The sequence below is a fragment of the Lissotriton helveticus genome, chromosome 1_1, assembly GCF_964261635.1.
Source record: "Lissotriton helveticus chromosome 1_1, aLisHel1.1, whole genome shotgun sequence".
NCBI lineage: Eukaryota > Metazoa > Chordata > Amphibia > Caudata > Salamandridae > Lissotriton > Lissotriton helveticus.
This window is the reverse complement of record NC_136057.1, coordinates 746,461,533-746,481,174: the sequence shown is the minus strand read 5'-3', so window position 1 is coordinate 746,481,174 and position 19,642 is coordinate 746,461,533. Positions and strand designations below refer to the sequence as shown.

Below are 19,642 nucleotides of genomic sequence, written 5' to 3'. Positions count from 1 at the left end.
TATCTCCACGATATGCGTTCCATTGGGTCCACACTTTCCCCCACGTGCCTGGTTTGCCACGGGAAACATACACAGTTTTTTTCTCGAAACATGCACCAATCCATGTTTTGTGTCCATCCCAGAAGTGTCGGAGGCTTCTGAGCGCCCCACAATTGGGCAATATCACGCCTGGCTACCATGTTTCCCAAGGTCGCCCAGCGGAGCTGCGCTCGATTGTAGTCATTCGGCTCCCAGACATTCAACAAGCATCTTCTCGCTTCAGGCATTAAGCGCACTCCCGTGACCTCACTCATCACTTCATGCACGCGGTTCCAATAACGTATCACAGCAGGGCATTCCCAGATAATATGAAGGAACGTAGCCACCATACCGCATCCACGCCTGCACAAGCCATCCATCGAAAATCCCATACGAACCAGACGTGGGCCGGTCACATACACCCTATGCAGAATTTTCAGTTGGACGAACCGAAGACGTGCCGGGATAGCTACTTCCTTCGGGGAAGAAATAGAGGACTGCCAGTCCTCATCATCGAGTTCCAGACCATCTCCGGTCCACAGCCCTCGAAGACTATCTAGTAGATCAGTCCTGGTATTGATCAACTTTTTATAAATTAGCGAGATCGTGCTATCAGGAACGTGACCATCCAGAATCCGATCCTCGAGCGGGGAAGCCTCCGGCACGTCCGAGCCTAGTGGAAAAACAGACAAGACCGCATGCCGGACTTGCGCATATCTGAAGAATTCCTTATCATTCAGCCCATACTCAACTTTCAATTCCTCAAACGTCTGGACCCTGCCCTTGATCCATACGTCATCTACCCTACTGATCCCGATCATGTCCCACCGATCAAATCCCTTCGATTGCCAAAGGGAGCCCAGTTTATCCGAAGCATATAGTGGGGTAGCCCGGGTAGGCCTATCGGCCCATCCCGTGGCTGCCGTAGCTCTACGCCACACCTGCACTGCTGTTTTGGTGGGGCCCGTAAGAGTGTCACCAGCTGATTTCGCATATAGAGCCCTATTGTAGTCCCCACCGGGCAGCAACCATCTGTCCATCGCAAAAGCCGGGTTTAGTGGGGGAGTGTAGGTGCCATGGTTGATGGCCCCCAATTGAGAGGCCCAGTAATAGCGACGAATGTCCGGGAGAGCGATGCCGCCATCGTACCAAGGGAGTGTAAGCTTCGAGAGGGCGATGCGAGGATGGCCCCCCCCATAACAATTGCCGCTGTAGACTCTCAATCTCACGAAAATATTCCGCTGGCACTACATCAAGCGTGTTTTGAAGCGCATAAAGGAATCGGGGGAGCGACATCATCTTAAACAACGCAGCTCGTCCCAAGGGAGAAAGGGGGAGCTTGCTCCAAGTCCCAACAGCCGCCCGAAGGCGTCTGAGAGGGGGCAGCAGATTGCGCTCATACCGAAGTATGGGGTCCAAGGTGACAAAAATTCCCAGATATTTGAAACCATCTGGTACCACCGGAATAGGACAATCACGGGGCAGGAGGGGAGTGTCACCGGAGAGAACATAAACGAAAGATTTAGACCAATTGATAACTAAGCCGGAATTTTTACGGAAAGAAGTCAAAACGTCAAAAAGGGCGATTAACGACTGTCGGGGCGATGTGAGGTACAAAAGGATGTCATCTGCATACAAAGATACACGGTCTTCAAAGTCCGGAGACCATCGAATACCCTTCATGGATGGTTCCCATCGCAGCCAAGCCGCCAATGGCTCTAAAGCAAGGGCAAACAAGAGTGGGGACAGAGGACAGCCCTGGCGCGTACCTCTACCGAGAACAAAGGAGGCCGAGACACGTCCATTCACCACCACCTGGGCTAAGGGATCAGCATAAAGCAATCGAACCCAGCGGATAAAGGTGGGCCCAAACCCGAATTTGGAGAGGACCGCCCAAAGATAGGGCCATTCAATCGTGTCAAACGCCATGGTGGCGTCCAAAGACGCCAAGATGGCCGACTCTCTCAATGTCCCGGCTCGCGCGAGGACTCCATGCAAGCGCCGAAAATTAAGTGCCGTATTGCGATGTGGTATAAATCCAGACTGGTCCGGATGAACCAGATCGCCTATAACAGCCACCAGACGGTTAGCAAGAACTTTGGCCAGGATCTTGGGTTCAGCATTTATTAGGGAAATAGGCCTGTACGATTCACAGCGATCACGTGGCTTACCCTCTTTATGTATAACCACTATGGAAGCCAATCTCTGGTCAGGAGGAAGAAACCCTTCCGCCAGTGATTCCAGAAACATAGAGCGCATATACGGTGCCAGTACATCCGGACGAAGCTTGTAGAGTTCTATAGGGAGTCCATTAGGGCCCGAGGCCTTCCCGGAGCGAATCGAACGGATAGCGGTCGCAACTTCATCCGCCGTAGGCGGAGACTCCAGCAGGTTCCGCTCAGATTCAGACAAACATGGTTGCGAGATATCGCGTAAAAGCATGTGGGAGTCCTGCTCCGGTCTATCGGACACAGGGGAGTACACCACCCGGAAATAATCGGCGAACCTCTCAACAATCCCAGCAGGGTCCGTGATACTTTCACCATTCGCGTCAACTATAACAGGAACCACTCGACTCGCGCATTCTCTCCTATCCAACCAAGCAAGCAACTTCCCAGCCTTATCTCCCACATCATACAAACGTCCCTGCTGTTCACGACTCATCTCCTTCGCTGCATCAGTCACCAGAGCTCTGTACTCATGTTGTTTCAGGTCCAACAGATGAAGCCTCTCAGGGGAGACTCCAGCACCCAACTCTCCCTCAAGAACGGTAATTTCAGTCTCAAGACGAACAACCTCCTCTCGTCTACATCTCTTAACAGTGCCAATCGACGAGAGGGCCTGCCCCCGAATTACAGTTTTGTACGCCTCCCACAGGGAGACAGAAGAGGATACTGACCCCACATTTTCGGCAAAGTAGCGATCAATTGCCTTAAGTAGTTCCGCTCTAATCCTGGGATCACGGAGGTACCATGGGTTGATCGGGGCCACTCGACCCTCCGATCCCCCATGTGCATTCACAACCAACCACAGTGGGGAATGATCCGAAATACCCCTGCCAAGATGTTTCACCTCCCCTATACGGGAAGTCTGGGAGGAGGGCATCAAAACATAATCCAATCTCGAAAGGCTGCCGTGGGCCCCAGAGTGAAAGGTATACTGTTGTTGCCCAGGATGATGTAATCGCCAACAATCGGTCAGCCCCAGCGCCTCCATGAAGTCCCCAAGCCAGGATTGGAACTTAGCGAGAACTCGGGGAGGGTAACGATCACACATCCCAGATACTACTGAATTAAAGTCTCCTCCGACCACAAGCAAACCCTCGGGGACTCCCAAAATCACACTTCCCAAATCCGCATAGGTCGTAGTTTGAAGACCTGGGGGTATGTAAACAGAAAACAGTGTAACCACCCTACCCTCCCAACGCCCCACAATGGCGGCGTACCGCCCTCTATCATCAAGTATAATGTCGTCAACAGCGAGGGGGAGGGAGGTCCGGATTAGAATGCCCACCCCTCTGGAGCCAGAAGTGAAACCTGAGTGTGCAATGAGACGATAGCCACGCCTATTCATGGCGTGGCACGTATTACCCAGCAAGTGCGTCTCCTGAAGCAAAACCACATCAGGGGACAGGCGTCTCAGTAACTGCAAGACCACTCCCCGTTTAATTCTGTCTCCCAAACCATTGACGTTCCAACACAGTATCCGTAGTCCCCTACCCCCCATCCTATAGTCCACCCCAAGTCTCCCCCCACGCCAGCCGCGACACCACAACACAGAAGATCATCAGCATTATGCCTTGAAAAAAACAAAGAAACACATCCCTGAACTTCCCAACCCCCCAAAACAACATCATACCCCCCACCCCCACCCCTGCGTTAGACTCAAAAGCCACCCCAACTCGCAGCGTGCCTGTCGCCCTAACATACAACTAATCTACGAAAAGAACCCCAGAGGAGGAAGTCACACCCGCCCCTCACCCACACCCCAGTAAGACAATGGAGTTGCAATCATTATCAGTATAGCATCGAACCATTGCCGAAAGTCAAAACGTTGGTCCGGGAGCCGATGTCGCTCCCTATTCCTGCTCCGTCGGGCCGCCCTCCGCTCCACCGGAAGGTTCCGATTGTTCAAACCGCCCTCGTCCCGTAGGTAGCGAGTCCAACCAGTCATTAGCCGCTTCAGGATGATCAAAGAAAACTTTTCTATCATTGTGGACGATACGCAATCGAGCCGGGAAAAGCATGGCATATTTCATGTCCCTGTCTCTCAGTCTCTTCTTCACTCCTTGAAATCCCAGCCGCTGCTTCTGGACTTGTTGGGTGAAGTCCAGATAAAAGCTGACCGCAGCGTTCTCATATTCCGTGGGGCCTGATGTGCGGGAAGCCTGCAGTATCACATCCCTGTCACGAAAGTTGAAAATCCGTGCAATGATGAGGCGCGGAGAGGCACCCAGCTTGGGCGGGCCACCCGGGACACGGTGGGCCCGTTCTACTGCAAAGAACTTGCTCAGGCCCTTGGGCGCTAAATGATTTAGGACAAGGTCCTCCACCAGTAGGTCCACAGCTGACGATTCCGTCTTCTCCGGGACACCGACCAGTTGGACGTTGTTCCGTCGTGCTCGGCCCTCAAAATCGTCCAAGCGACGGAAGAGATAGTCACGGGCGGATCTCAGATTACCGACCTCCGTCTGTAGGTCAGAGACGTTGGCGATGAGACTAGTAGTCTTCAGGTCGAGAGACTTGACCTTTTCGTTGGTTTTTGCAAGATCCGCCCTGATTAGATTGACATCTATGGCAACAGTGTCCAGCTTGTGGGTTAGGGCCTCATACTGTTGTCCCATCGCGGCTTTCATCCCAGCAATGGCGCACATGACGTCTTTCAACGACGGGTCATCACCCAGCAGGGATTCGTCCTCAATGCCGGCCGGGGGTTTAGCCATTCCGCTCGGAGAGCTCTTAGTGAGGGTATATCGGTCCATGACGTTGGATTGGACAGAACCTCCTCGAGCTGCCGGTCTGGTCTTGCGCCTCTCCGCTTCAGGCTTGGTGGCCATCTTAGGTCGTGTGCCCCGGAGGGTAGTCTGAGACCTAGTGAAAATGGCTACACTCGATGTGCCCGCAGAAGCTCAAGGAATAAAGTGAGGACCAGTCACTAGGCAATGAGCAAGAAAGTCCAGATCTCCAAACGAAGTTGCGAATAAATGAGTGAAGCAAGCAACCCGTGCGACCAAGGCAAGGTCAATGACATAGGATCATCAGAATCGAAACCGAAAGTAGGAGACCGGGCAAGGGAGGTTAACGCAGGCCGTTGTTATTCAATTACTACCTGGCAGGCAGAGTAGGCAAGCCCGGGGCAGTGCCATGGAGCAGGCCGCAAATATTCAAAAAGCCATATCTCAGGTTCCCGGAGACCAAAGCGAAATCCGCCAACGGATAAATGATCAGCAGGTCCACGACCACAGAAGCCCGTCGTCCAAATCAGGATTAGATGCAGGATAGTCGATGGAGGTGGCGAAGGTCCGGGAGCTCTGAGCTCACGCGACCATCTTGGGTGCGCGCTAAGCTCCTCCTCCCTTAAGTCCTTTCTTGAGGACAGGAACCAGGAAGTTTGGCACGCCCCTTGCTCTTCTGTCAGTTGGAAAGTGTCAGTCGGAGTCCCTCGTGGCTCTGAACTTAGTCCCACTTTGTTCAACATCTTCTTGTCCCCCTTAGCTAAGGTAGTGGAATAATTTGGGGCTACGATTATTACCTATGCTGATGACACCCAGATCCTCTCTACCTTCACTAAAGGGACTTTCATTGATTCAGATGTTATTCAGACCTGCCTCTCAGCTGTTTTTAAATGTCTGGCACACAACTATTTGAAATGCAACACAGAGAAGACAGAGGTTCTTAATTTCAGACAGAACTTTGTCTTAAACTTCGATATTCACTGGCCTGCAGGGGTACTTTTTCCTGACACTCAAGCTGCCGCCAAAAATCTGGGGATCAAATTTGACAATAAAACGAAATTCCATAATCAAATGATGACAGTGGTTGGTGTCTGTTTTGGCATCTTGGGTATGGCAAAAAGATTTCTGCATTTCCTTTCTTTTTGATCGAACATTACTGTGGTATTGGCCTTGGTGTTCTCCAGATTGGATTATTATATGCAGGGTTGCCAAAATATCTCCTGAATAGACTTCAGGTCATTCAGTATGCAGCAGCTCTACTGGTACTGCACTTGCCAGTACGGGAGCATATTTCCTGTCATTTGTGCAGTTTGCACTGGCTTACTATTGGAAAATGGATTCTTTTTAAAGTAGTACTTTTAATGCATAGGGCTCTCCATTATTCTGGTCCGGATTATCTTTCGGCGGGGATATTGCTTTCTAAAGCCCAGCGAGATTTTTACGCTCATCTGGTAATAATTTGTCCTTGGTCCCTAAGGTTTGTGTGTCCACTGTGGGAGGTCGTTCCTTTCCCTTCCTGGGCTCTATATGGTGGATCAAGTTCCTTTTGACATGTGTCAAACAAAGGCTATATCAGGTATTAAGAAAAAAACGTAAGAACTGGCTTTTTTCTCAGTAACTACCTGCTGTATCTGATTTCTCTCCCAGACCCCATAACGCTGGGACACTCTTGAGTAGCCATGCGCTCTATTAATCCTATGACATATTCAAATGAATAGTTGGAAGCCTTAATGAATGTGTTATTGTGCATGAATTGAGAATATGTCATCCTGGTCTTACATGCAATGCTCTGTATGTCTCATGAGTAATTAATCAAGGCAAAAGACCATTGAAAAGGTAATGCTTGATTAATTACCAGTAATTGCATTACTCCAACTGGGTCCTTTGCCTGGAATAATTATGATGTTTAGACCAGGCCAACTAGATTAGATTGTTGCTCGAGTCATCCAAAAGAAAGCAAAAAAACAGGAAGTGGAGGGTGTGGTCAGAGTTTTTATCTTTTGTCAGGTGGTGGGTGTGTCTGAGGCTGACCGCCTCTCATGAGTAATTAATCCAGGCAAAAAACCCAAATGGAGTGATGCAATTACCGGTAAGTATTTGAGCATTAGATGGAGGATAACAGACACACTAAAGAGGATAGGAAAGGGGCGAAGCCGAACGGGTTTGGATTAAATATTATGACTGGCAAAATGGGTAAAGATTATTGAGTCAAACCGTAATATGTTGTTATGATTAATTGCATCTGCCTCCTAATACTTCACATCTTTGACACCCATGGAGGTGATTCTCAATAACGAATTAGTTCACAGCCCCTCGAGAACAGGCATAGTTGTCCATCAACATAAGAAATCTAGGGACTTATAACTCATTATGTGCCAAATAATGGTGAGTAGGAGATCGTTGCAATGGACAGGATGTCAAGACACAGAGTATCATATAACCTGAAATAGTAGTGGTTGAGAAAGTACTCCTTTAAATACAGTCATGCAAAATATAATTTCAGGTTATGAGCCATTAGTAAAGATCGCAGGAGTGCATTTGGTAAGGAACATTCACAAGGGGTCAGCTGTATGACCATTAACTTTAACAAGTCACAAATTGGGCCTAATTGCGACTGTACAACAGTGTCTCAGACACTGTTTGCAATTCCAAATGGGGTCACAAATTGCATGCCTGATCAATATTCATGAGGCACGCGCAGTTTTAGACCACCTTGGGAATGGCTAGCACTCACAGGGATGGTGGCCTGCTGGGCTCAGCAGACCACCATGTCTGTGACTGCTTTTTAAATAAAGCAGTTTTCTTTTTAAATGCAGCCCGTTTTCCTTAAAGGAAAATGGGCTGCATTTATAAAAGAAAAATGAAACTTTTCTGTTACATTTTGTAAGGGCAGGCAGTGTTCCCTGGGACCACTACCTGCTCTTAAAAAATATTTTCGCACTCACTCACAAAGTGGAGTGAGTGTTTTGCGACCACAAATGCGGTCGCAAAACAATAGTCCAGGGCATTGAGACTCACTATTAGGAAGGAACGCCCCTTCATAATAGCTAGAGTCGCAAATGCTATTTTACGAGTCAGTGACTCGCAAAATAGCATTTGTACATGCCTGGACCCTTTTTTACGGTCGCAAATAGGCCAATCTCCCGTTTGCGACCGCAAAATAGGTTCGCACATCTGGCCCAGAGTGTGTTAGTCCTGACAGCCTTGGAGTGATTTTCTCCAAACAGTGTGCCTTCTTACCTCCAATTTTGCTGTATTCTTTTTGTTGGCCTTAAAACTCTGACCACTTTACCACTGCCAAACAATGCTAAAGTGCATGTGCTTCTCCCTTAAAACAAGGTGTGATAGACTTATCCAAAACTGGCACATTTAATTTATCTAAACATCCCTAGTACAGTGCACTACATGTGCCCAGGGCCTGTCATGTTAATTCTTCTAGTGGACCTGCAGCACTGATTGTGTCACCCACACAAGTAGCACTTTAAACCTGTCTCAGGCCTGCCACTGCAGAACCTGTGTGTGCAGTTTACAATGTCATGTCGACTTGCCATTTAAAACCCCTTGCCAAGCTTTAAACTCCACTTTTTTTACATATAAGCGACACTAAAGGTAGGCCCTATGTAGCTCACAGAGCAGGGTTCTATGTAATTAAAAAGTAGGACATCTACTTTTAAGTTCTGCATGTCCTGGTAGTACAAAAACACCCACATTTTTTTCATTACTGTGAGGCCTACCTGTCTCATCGGTTAACTTTACGAATTCCTTATTACACTTATGAACAGTAATTCCAAATTAAGAAGGAGTAGCTATGTCATTGTTCATATCATTGGAATGGTAATGATAAATCCTCTTTGCTGGCAAAGTTGAATTTATCATGAATATTTTAGAAATGCCTCTCTTAGAAAAAGGGCGTTTAGCCAATAGCTCTGTGTCTCCAATACACGTCAGGGATAAGTGACCGCTGGACTTTGTGCATTACCTTAAGACAGCTAAATGCAAAGGAAGATTTGGTGTGAGTGAGGAGCCATCCACATTCTGATGGGTCATCCTGGGCATGAGGGAGGGAGGGAGGAGCTGACACTTACACCTGAATAGTCATTGTCCAGTCCCCCCACACAAAGGACTGCATACCCCCCCTGCAGTGAGTCTGGCGCCAGAGCTGGGAGGAAGGAATTAAGTGCACTTCAAAGCCCTTCTTTGAAGTCACATCCATTTCAAAGGCACAACTGAGTATATAATTACTGGTTCTCTGAGCCTCACCAAATCAGACACTCCTGTACTTGTGAAGAAACTCTGCTAGTAGGGAGGACTGTTATGCTGCTACAAGGATTGTCACTATGCTGGACTGCTGATCTGGATGGACTGCTTTTCTGCTGTGCTGCCCTGCTGTGTGCTACCCTCTGCACTGCTGAGGAGGAACTGGACTAACTTACTTGAACCCAGAGTGATCTCGAAGGACATGCTGGCTTGCCGCCTGTTTTAAGATGTACCCCCTGCTCCTCTGCCTGGTCCACTGGAAGTGGATCCAGGTGCCTGCTCAAGTAGAACCAAAGCATCCTCTGCTGCAAGAGCAGAATCGACACATCGCCGCTGTTGCTGGATCAGAACAGGTACATTGCCATCTGAACCAAAGCATTGAACCCATCGAGCCACTGCAGAGAAACTATTGAAGCATACCCTCGACTGTGTGTCAAAACACGGCCGATCCGCTACGGAGCCAACACATCTCTGACCCAGTACTTCGTCTTTGGAACAGGAGCATCGCCATTCTTGCTTGGAGATACCAACGCACCACTCGGCTGCACCCCGCATCTTGCTGTTGCAACCAGGATCAAAGTACTTTTTTTCAGCAGGCCTTGCTTAGTTTCTGCCCTCCAGCCCCCACTTCATCATGGTTGGCCTGAACTCTTGACCAGAGAGACCAGATAACACCCATAGACACTTATTGCTTCTAAGCACTATTTTTACTTGTAATGTTTAAACATTCATATCTTGACATCTACTTATTGAGTTTTGTAGTTTTGGTCTTGTTTTATTTATAAAATCATAATCTATATTTCTAAACTGGTGTGGAGTCCTTTGTGGTGTTTTCACTGTATTACTGTTTGAATTGTTGTACAAATACTTTAAACTTTGCCACTTAAGTTAAGCCTGCCTGCCTGCTCTATGCAAAGCTACCAGGGGGTGAGCACAGTTTAATTTATGTTGTGTATCTGACTTACCCTGACTAGGGTTGTGGTTCCTGCTTGGACAGGGTGCATACCTCTGCCAACCAGAAACCCAATTTCTAATGCTAATGGATGATTGGATGACAATGCAAACATGAAAATCACAATACATAGCACCTGGACAAGGGGTAAAGTGTGGGAAACTGACATCAATATAATATAATAGAGGAACAGTGTGAGGTGTGGAAAGCTGCCAACAACATCAGATAATAGGGGCACGGTTTGAGGCACTCATTGTCCAACAATAGAAGGAAACCTCATGCTCAGCTTGGGAGAGCTTAAAAAAGCCATAGACTCCAAAGACAACAGAGGTTTCAGGTGGATGGTAAATTGGCGGGCGAAATGTGAACTCGAGACTAAATCAAGTGCAAAAAAAGCATAAACTCTACCTGATGTTTCACATGACATCATGATGCTTCTGTTTGTATTTTCTTTTAGGGCTTCATTTTTGTATATTAGGTGTGGCTTATTGTGCTCCTCTTCGTCATCACTTCCATCGACTTTCATCACAGGTTCCAAAAAATATTCCTCATCATGCACTTTAAAAGTTCCCATCTATTTTAAAAACATGAAATGTGGTTCATCAGAATCATATCTGCAAAACAGCTCAGAAAGACGACATGGTTACGTTTCACACAGTGCTTTACGCATGATGAAAGAGGTGAGGGTTTCTAAGAGGGGCACGGCCAAAGAAGCTTCAACTAGGAATACTTTACAAAGGAGTATAGCATACATATTTATGGGCGTGGCTTTAAACACATCAACTAGAATCCCTTGTTGAGACACCACAAGCGACCTAATCAGCAATTGGGTACTCCTGTGTTTCACGTTAGTGCATCCAAACATATCTCACAACAAAAAGCATATAAACGTAGAATAAACCAAACATATTGACTTTGCCAGTGCCTCTTAACGCTGATTTGTATTTAACAACACATTAATAAGTAGTCACAATAATATTTTGAGAATTGAAAATATTTACATTCCGAAAATACAAGATTCTCAATAATTCTGAAAATTGAGAGATTGTGAATTAAGCAGTCTCTATCTCTGTGTTCGTCATACACTCTTTAACTCTTTGTCCTTCCCTCTGAAGTCCACTGATATCCATCTGTCACTCTTCATCTTCTTTCAGCTCATTGCTGCCGTTTCACTTTCTCCTTCTGCATGTGCTTCAATTCACCTCCTCCACTGCACCATCCCCTGTATTTCACACACGGACACACACCCGCCATTTCACCATCCCCTGTCTTTCTTTTTTTTTTTATTAGAAATTTTTTATTGGTATACAAAAGAAGGTCGTACAAAAATATATATATACATACAGATATAGGTACACAGTTGGCGGTCATGTATGTCTGTTGTTCTCCCTCCACTGGAGAAGAAAGGAAAGAAGAGAAAAAAAAGAGGGGGGGGGGGTTGTCCTTTATTGGGTCGTCCTCAGGAGCTCATCGAGCGGGTGCCACATGTGCAGCTTGGCTGTGTGTTCTTTCGAGAAGGTGCCTGTAATGTTGTCTGCTCCCCTCAGGAAGGTAATCCAGTTGATCCATGTTTTAAAGCTTGCTTTGGCTGTGTTTTTCCAGTTCGTTAGGATCATTTTGAGGGCCGCTGTGAGAAGTAGGTCTAGGAGTTCTCTTTCTTCTTTACTGTTTAGGTTCGCTGTTAGGTGCTCAGTTGCCAGGCTGACGAAGCTGATCTCCAGATTCGTTTTGAGCATGTCATTCAGGAAAGTGTTGATTTGAGCCCAGAACTTCCTGACCTTCACGCAGGTGAAAATAAGGTGTTCGAGGGTCCCTTCTTCTTTCTGGCAGTTCCAGCATTTGTCTGAGTCTGCTATGCCGACCTTGTGGAGTTTGGATGGCGTCCAGTATGCGTTGTGGAGCAGCCAGTATTTTGTTTGCGCTAGTTGTGGGGTGATTTTGTTTGTTGTCGCTGAACTCCACATTATTGCTCGCTCCTTTTCATTTAGTTGCCTGCCCAGGCGCGTCTCCCATGTGTTGGTTGCTTTTTTGTTCTGCGCCATCTTGGATGGGCTGAGTAGTTTATAGATTTTTGCCGTTTGATGTCCTGCTAGGTCGATGAGTTGCAGATACTTGATGATCCCCGGCTCTTCTCCGCATAGGTTGGCCTTTGTTATTGGACAGACGCTGCTGGGCCGTGCTTGAAAGACTGTTCTCCTTGTTTAAGAGATTCCAGCCTCAGTTCTGGGTTGCGGGCTGTGGGCAGTGAGGGGGCGACTAGCGCGCTTGTTGCGTTGCTGCGCTCGCTGTTCTGCTCGCGCTGTCTCGCTATGCCGGGGCTTGTTTGCTTGCCTGGTTGTCCCTCCCGGCGGTTGTTTCTGCTGCATTGATCGCTCACCTTGACTGCCTCTCTCTTCTGCTGGGGCGGTGGGATCGGGGCCGTGTGTTGTGTGTTGTGTCTCCGGCCCGGCTTGTTATCTTCCCCTGGTCTGCTTGGTCACGCCGCCATCTTGGGGTCGCTCCTCTTTCCCCCTGGCAGCTCGTCTTCCCCTCCGTCGTCGCCTCGTTCCTGCACTTTTCCTTCCGCCGAGCCTCGCATAGGGTGCCTGATCGGTTCCTACACACCTTTCTAGCTTTTGGACCCGTTTCTCTTTGCGTTGGACTGTGATGCGCGCCGCTCGTTGGACTTGGGGGTCGGGAGCTCCGGACTTAGGTCTCTAGCCTCCTTGCCATCCAAGCCACGCCCCCCCGTCCCCTGTCTTTCACACACACGTGTCTGAGCCACTTCACAATCCCTGCCTCTCTCTGTTACAAACATCTTCCACTTCACCATCCCTTATGTCTCTCTTTCTGTCACACACACATAGACACCTTTCACTTTAACTCACCCTCTCTTCCTCTCTATGTTACACACACACATATGACCTTTGCGCATGCGCAGACACACAAATATCACCCTTGCACTTCCTTTTCTTTCGGAGCTGTCAATATTTCTACAACTGTGTAGCTCCTGGCAACTGTCCCACAGAATTGTTCTTACAGTTGACACATAAATGACCATCGCTCTGTGCATTATGCATAGAGGCCGACAATTGGATAAGCATGTAGGTGTAAAACTTTTATTTTCCAGTGACAGGCACTGTGAGAAATTCACACTTGACAGTCCCAACTCCAGAGCTCTCAACTTTACCCAGTCATGAGCAACATTTACACCCTGAACTCACCCAGGTAATTGTATTTTATTGTATTGTATTTGGAACCTATAAAGGATTAGTGTTGAATTATTATAGTGAAATATGAAAGTAATTTGAGCGGTGGATAGGTTAGTCAGTTATGTGGATTCAGAAGGATAGCGGAAGGATAGAAGAGGGAAAATAGGCTTGTGTTTATATAGCGCTTGTTACCCCTCATGGAGTGTTGAAGTGCTTTTTTGGCAAGCAATACTCTACTCTGGAACCCACAAAGGATTAGTGGTGAATTAGTATAGTGAAATATGAAAGTAATTTGAGTTATTTAGACACGTCTCAAATCACAAGTGCTATAGATGACTCAAATGTTGAATGAAAAACAAAAGTGCAGAAATGTAACATTGATTAAAAAGCAATGCTCTTAAGGTATAGGGCTCCAGTGACGTAGGGACTCCCCCTTCCCCCCACCCCCACCTCCACCGTTGGCAGCTTAAGTGGGCGTAGCCTTTGAGCTGTATGGCCTAGTAACAAGGGCCCCACTAAATATTGATTAATTTGATATTTTGCCTCTTATGTCTGCAGACCTGCAGACAGAGGCTCATAAAAGGATGTGGGGAAGAGCAGAGCAGGGATGAGAGGTGGAGGTCAAGAGCTACTAAAACAGCCAAGTTCAGGAAAAGAGAGAGAAAAAGAAATTATGAAAATCTAATTGTAACAAGAAAGAAATGACCAGGAAACTAAAGTGAGTGGGGAGACATGGGGAAGGTGGGTGAGATAGGATGCAAAAAATTGTCTTAGAAAAGAAAAACTTAGGGTAGCTAGAAACTGATAACGAGAAAAGCATGATGGGTGAAAAGAATAGTGGAAACAAGGAATTAAATATCAAAAGAAGGAAGGAAATGTGAATGGAGTAGTGCAAGTAAGGAAAGGGGAAAACAACAAAGAAGGCTGCAAGGATGAATGGTTAAAAGGGCGAAAGTTTGGATAGATGGGGAAAGGATCAATTAACAAAAGCTTGGAAGGAACGGTTAAAGGATGAATGGGAGGATGAAATGTAGATGAAAAGCTGTTAGCATAAACGGATTGAAGAATGAAGGGATGGATGATCGATATGTGAAGGGAATGGTCATTGAATTGATGGAATGATGAAAGAATGGATGGACGGTTGAAAGGTTGGATGAATAAGTGAAAGTATGGATGAATGAGTGCACCAAAGGATGAAAAGAATGTCAAAGGATTGTTGAAGTAATGAAGGGATGGGGTAAAGGATCAAAGAATGGATGGATGGAAGGATGGGAGGATGAAGGAATGATTGGACGATGTACAGGTGAAGAGAACTATTCTAGAAAGTGTCTGGCTTATGGTTTCTCTCATTCGGTGTCAGTAGAATTTTGATTCAAAGTGGGGGCATTTTAATGTTCTAGCAACAACCTTGTAGGGATCACACATACAATGCAACTTGAAGTAAACATGAAATGTAAATTCCTTACTTGGATTACCTTAAGTATTCTTACACTCATTGCAGAGAAGGAGAGCAATGTTATTGGCTGTAAGGTTAAGGACATAAATAGAGGTCCCTGAACTGACCCATTTCAATGTCTGTTAATTAATGGATTCAACCCAGGTCTGTGACTGGGGTGAGTGTCTGAAAAGGGTTCAGTGCGCTGTCCATCATCTCCTTGTGTTTGTTTTGTTCACCCTAAGTTGGCAGGGTATGCCCAGAAGTGGGTCCCCTGCTCACTTTCCCACTGGACTCCAGCTAGCCATGCTGATGAGGGGTGTTACCCCAAAACTGGTCTCAGGATGCATATTTCCGGTCCAGGGAAGACCTGGCTTGGTAGTTCGGTCTGGACTGTTTCCATGAGGAACAGGGTCAAGATTGATTTACATATGGCTGGGTCTGACTGGGTTGGAGAAGTGAGCTAAAGAACAATGATGGATTCAACTCAGATCTGGGACTGGGGGTGAGTGTCCGAAAAGGTTCAGCTCTCCTTCCATCGCCGCCTTGTGCTAATTATTACTGTCAATGAAGAGCAGGTAAGAGCCTCTCTACTTTGTGATCACATCTAACCTGAGGCGTAGGTCCCAGAGGATATTACACCCTGGATCATTACAAGTAGTTCAATGCCTCCAGACATGATCATTTTAGGGTTAGAAACAGCAGCCTGGTTTCACAGCTGTGAGCAGTAACACATCTTGGACTACGTACAACTCCTGCAGCACCTCTAGATGAGCAGACCAGCTCTCCCTGCCAAACACAAACTTGCCCTAACCAACCCCTTCCCTCAATTTATAACCCCAACAGCCCTCCCACTGACAACTTCCATTTTCTCTGAGAAGGTAGAAAATGTCAGTGGCTTTATCATCCCTGGAATCGGGGTGAAAACTCTCCAAACTATAGTCTGAAATATTACTCATTTTGTAGACATAACTCGTAATTGCAGAAGAATCCGGCCCTTCAGAATCTCCGCACCAAAAAGGCAAACACAGATTGAGGCTCTTGAAGCCCTGATTTCCCAAAAATCACAGCGCTGATTACAGAGGAAAATGTCAACATGTAGCACCAGAGTAAATTATTGTGCATGGATAGCCACCGCCTATGGCTTCTCTACACTTAGGAACATAAATTCTGTCCACTGTGTGGACACTCATAGGGTGTTGTTAAATTCTGCTACACCTACACTTAAATAATTAATAATGAGAGAGCGCAAACAGACCTAAATGTATGAGTGCATCACACTTACCCGTAGTAAGCACAAATCATGAGGAGAAATGCCATGAGTGCTAGTAGTATCTGCAATTATATTCTGAATGTATAGCTAATGTAGAGATTTAAGTAGAAGTGGAATTAATACAGAAATGTGTGACACTATATGATTTTATTAGATGTGATTATTCCTGAATCCATGTCGTGTAGCTGCTAAAATGTAAGATGGCATGTGGTTAAACGCAGAATGTGGTAGGCCTCAGGGCCAGAGCTAGAAGGGAAGGGGAAGGTGTTTCTTTTCACGACATAGATTGAACTAATGTTTTGGTCATTGTATTAATGGGCCATGATTTATAGATGTGTTTACTGAATAATAGAATAAGAGTATTAACATGCTTTAATTAATGAAGAAGTTGAATGCTATAATCATTATGAGAAATGCTGTAGGCCTGAAATGTTTTAACATTGATTTACACGTACATGTCTGGGCCGAGAAATGTTGCGAACCTTTTTGGAAGTCTATGAGAGTTGGGATCTTGGCTGCAGATGTCTGTCTGCAAGAGAAAAGGGAGGATCCGATTATTAATAAAATGAATAGAGGTCTGTTCAGTAGACGGCCCAGACATGGAGGAGGGTTCCGGAATGTTTTAAGGGGTATCAGCGGGCCGGAGAAGAGTCTGAGAAGCAAGGTCAACTCCAACGTATGAGGCCCAATACAAAGCAGCATGGAAAAAGCCAGAAGCTACACCACGTGAGGGGCGTCTCACGAGGGGCGTCTCAAATGTTGTTGACTGTTTTGTATTAGGGACAGCACCCCTGGGTGGAGTTAGAGCAGATGCCTGAGGACCCTTTAGAGAGCGGATGGGTAGGCAGAGAGGGGTCATGACTGGAGAACTATAGGTTTTCACCAAGAGACTAAGAGTGAGTGACTTCCCTTGGGGGTCATTCACTGCTGACACCTTTTGTTAGGTTGAGACTTGGTTAAGTAGGGATACCATCTAGATCAGGGTAGGGACAGCCTAACCTGTGTGTTTTCCTCCAACTTAAATGAAGGAGAGATCTCAATATGCGTCAATGCTGATAGCTTTATTATTCTTAGAACTTGTGCTGGTAATTTCCGTTGCTCGTCTGAGGGCTTTCAGAGAGCACATGTATATAGTTGGACCTGTGTATCTCGTGAATCTCATTCTGAGATGCCTGTATTTGCAGCTTATCCTAACCTTACAATAAACTTTTGAAAGCTAGAAGTTGTTTGTGATCTTTTGGAACGGGGGTCCTTTATTGGGTGAACTAACTTGGTAAGAGAGGCACTTTCTTCCTTCAATGACAGGCAACAAAGGTTCAGTCGACCAGATCGGGGTTTAGATCAATAGTGATAAGGTATCGATCAAAATCTCGCCCTTCCAGTTGGTAGCTATAGAGGATGGTTGCCTTCTTGAGGACGGTGACCTAGGCCAGGTTAGCTTACCCCAAGGCCCCTAGAGATCGATGATCGGAAGAGCCGCCCGCCGAAGAAGATCCGGATGACGTGAGACAGAAAAAGCAGCAGTATCGGTCGAGAGTGAGTATAAAGGGTCATGCGTGTTAGATTGCGGTGTTTTTGTATTGTATCTATGTTGTAATGTCTGGCGGAGTTGAATGTCTGTAGAGTGACTGTGGAACAGGTTGTGAGCGCGCGCAACCGGTGGAAATCTTAAGTTCAAGGAGAGCTTAAGTGGTTCGGGTGTATCGGACACCCAGAGTAATTGTCAACTAGTGTGAAGGGGGTCATGAGGTACCATTGATCACCCGAAAGACCGAGATAGGGGGAACGTAAGAGTGAGTGCGTGAGTAACGGACGCTGGTCGGAGGTTACTGTGTGTGTAAGCAACCTATCAGAGAGACGATAGACATTTCGTCAGTTGTGTTGACAATTACATATAGACTGTGGACGTACAGTCGAGGGAAGTGACCGCTTGGTCGGAAGTAGTCATTTTTCGGTGTATGAATGGGACGCATGCATGACCGGGAGACGAGTTGAGAAAGGAGGGGTGCTGCTGCGAAGCGGAGAAAAGTGACGTCAGGAAGTGTCGCGCAGTGATTGGCTGACCGGAGAAAGACCGCGCTGTGATAGGCCAGCTAGCAAAGACGTCAGAAAGTGTCGAGCTGGGATTGGCCGACTGGAGAAAGACCGCGCTGCGATAGGCCAAGTTAGCAAAGCCGCGTTAGGATTGGTGGATTGTCATCAGGAAGTAAACAGAGTAGCGAGGCTGGATATTGTGCGCATAATTATGAAGTGTTTTAAATGGCTGAGAGCGGCGTTTAAAAAAGAGAAGCGGGGATCGGATGAAGGGGAAGAAGCCCCGCCGGAGGGTACGCCGGCTCGTTACATGGCAGTGAATGTTGGGCTGCATACGATCCTTTGGATATCAGAGTGGAGTAAGATTACGGAAGGAAATGAGGAACTGACGTTCCCGAAGTACGGGACGTTCAGATTAGAGGTGTTACATCGATTAAAATCAGTCATGACCTCAATGAGACCCTTGCCTAGACCGACCCAGTTTGAAGCCCTTGATGCATGGATTAGGGCAGCGCATGAAAAAAATATGAACAGACGACAGGAAAGGGTGAAACGATCGGTAAGGGCAGTGCAGGATGCCAGGTGGGATGCGGATGCTAAAAGATGGAGAGTGCATAACATGGAAGTAAATAAACTGTACCCAGTGTTAGAGGTGCCCGGAAATAAAAGCCCCCTAGAAGAGGATGATGAGAGCGAAACAGAGGACAGCCTGATAAACAGATTATTGACAGACAGGCCACCCCCGTATAATAGAGCAGGGGGAGAGGTCGAGCATAGTGAAAGAGAAAAGGGGGGCAATGCAGGAGAGCATGGACCGCTTCCCAGTTCAGAGTGGGATCCTGAGGCAAAGAAAGAGCTGTCCCAGCCTAGTCAGGTGCAACAGGTAGTCGGGAGGTTTGTGGTACAAAGAGCGCCGGAAACGGAGTGCGCCACATCCTACGGATTACCAGCTGCACTGCAGGTACCTGTTACCATAGGTCCTATAGTATCGATATATGACCCAGAGAGAGCAAGAGGGGAAGAACGGGTACGGAAGGACGGAGAAAGAGCAGAGACGGCAAGGAGGAACGATACGATCAGTTCCCCAAGTCAGATGCCGATACCCAGAGAGTGGAGCACCCCGATGCACACAGCAGGGGATCCAGGAGGGGATCCTGGGGGCCCTAGATGGCCAGTGGATCTGAGGGGATCTGGACGAAAATCCTTTCAAGAGCTAAATGAGTACATGAAGAAGTGGGATGAGGCAGTGGAGGCTCACAAGAGCATCATAGCTGCAGAAGCTGAAAGGGAAAGTCAGGACAGCAGAGCTCGGACTCACTGCGGGGCTGGGGAGAGCAGCCCGGAGTGGGACTGGAGAGAGAGAGATAGTAGGGGAGTCACCCATTGGGCCCGGAGTGGAGATAGAACGGACCTGGAAAACGGGGGCCCCGGGAGTGGAGGGGTGGCGCGCCCAATACTCAGTGAAGGGGAGAGGAGAACGCAAGAGTACAGAAACAGCTTTAAGTGTACCCACCGTGTGCCCGGCACC

The 19,642-nt window shown here is 47.2% G+C and overlaps 1 protein-coding gene across 1 annotated transcript in view; it reads right to left on the bottom strand.

The window, feature by feature from the left end:
- The window catches only part of ADAMTS20 (ADAM metallopeptidase with thrombospondin type 1 motif 20), a 1,463,844-nt gene that overhangs the window by 1,326,387 nt on the left and 117,815 nt on the right, over positions 1–19,642 (bottom strand). The window contains exon 3 of the mRNA XM_078648053.1: positions 10,590–10,755. Coding sequence (XP_078504179.1) covers positions 10,590–10,755 — 166 coding nt within the window. The remainder of the gene's footprint in view (positions 1–10,589; positions 10,756–19,642) is intronic.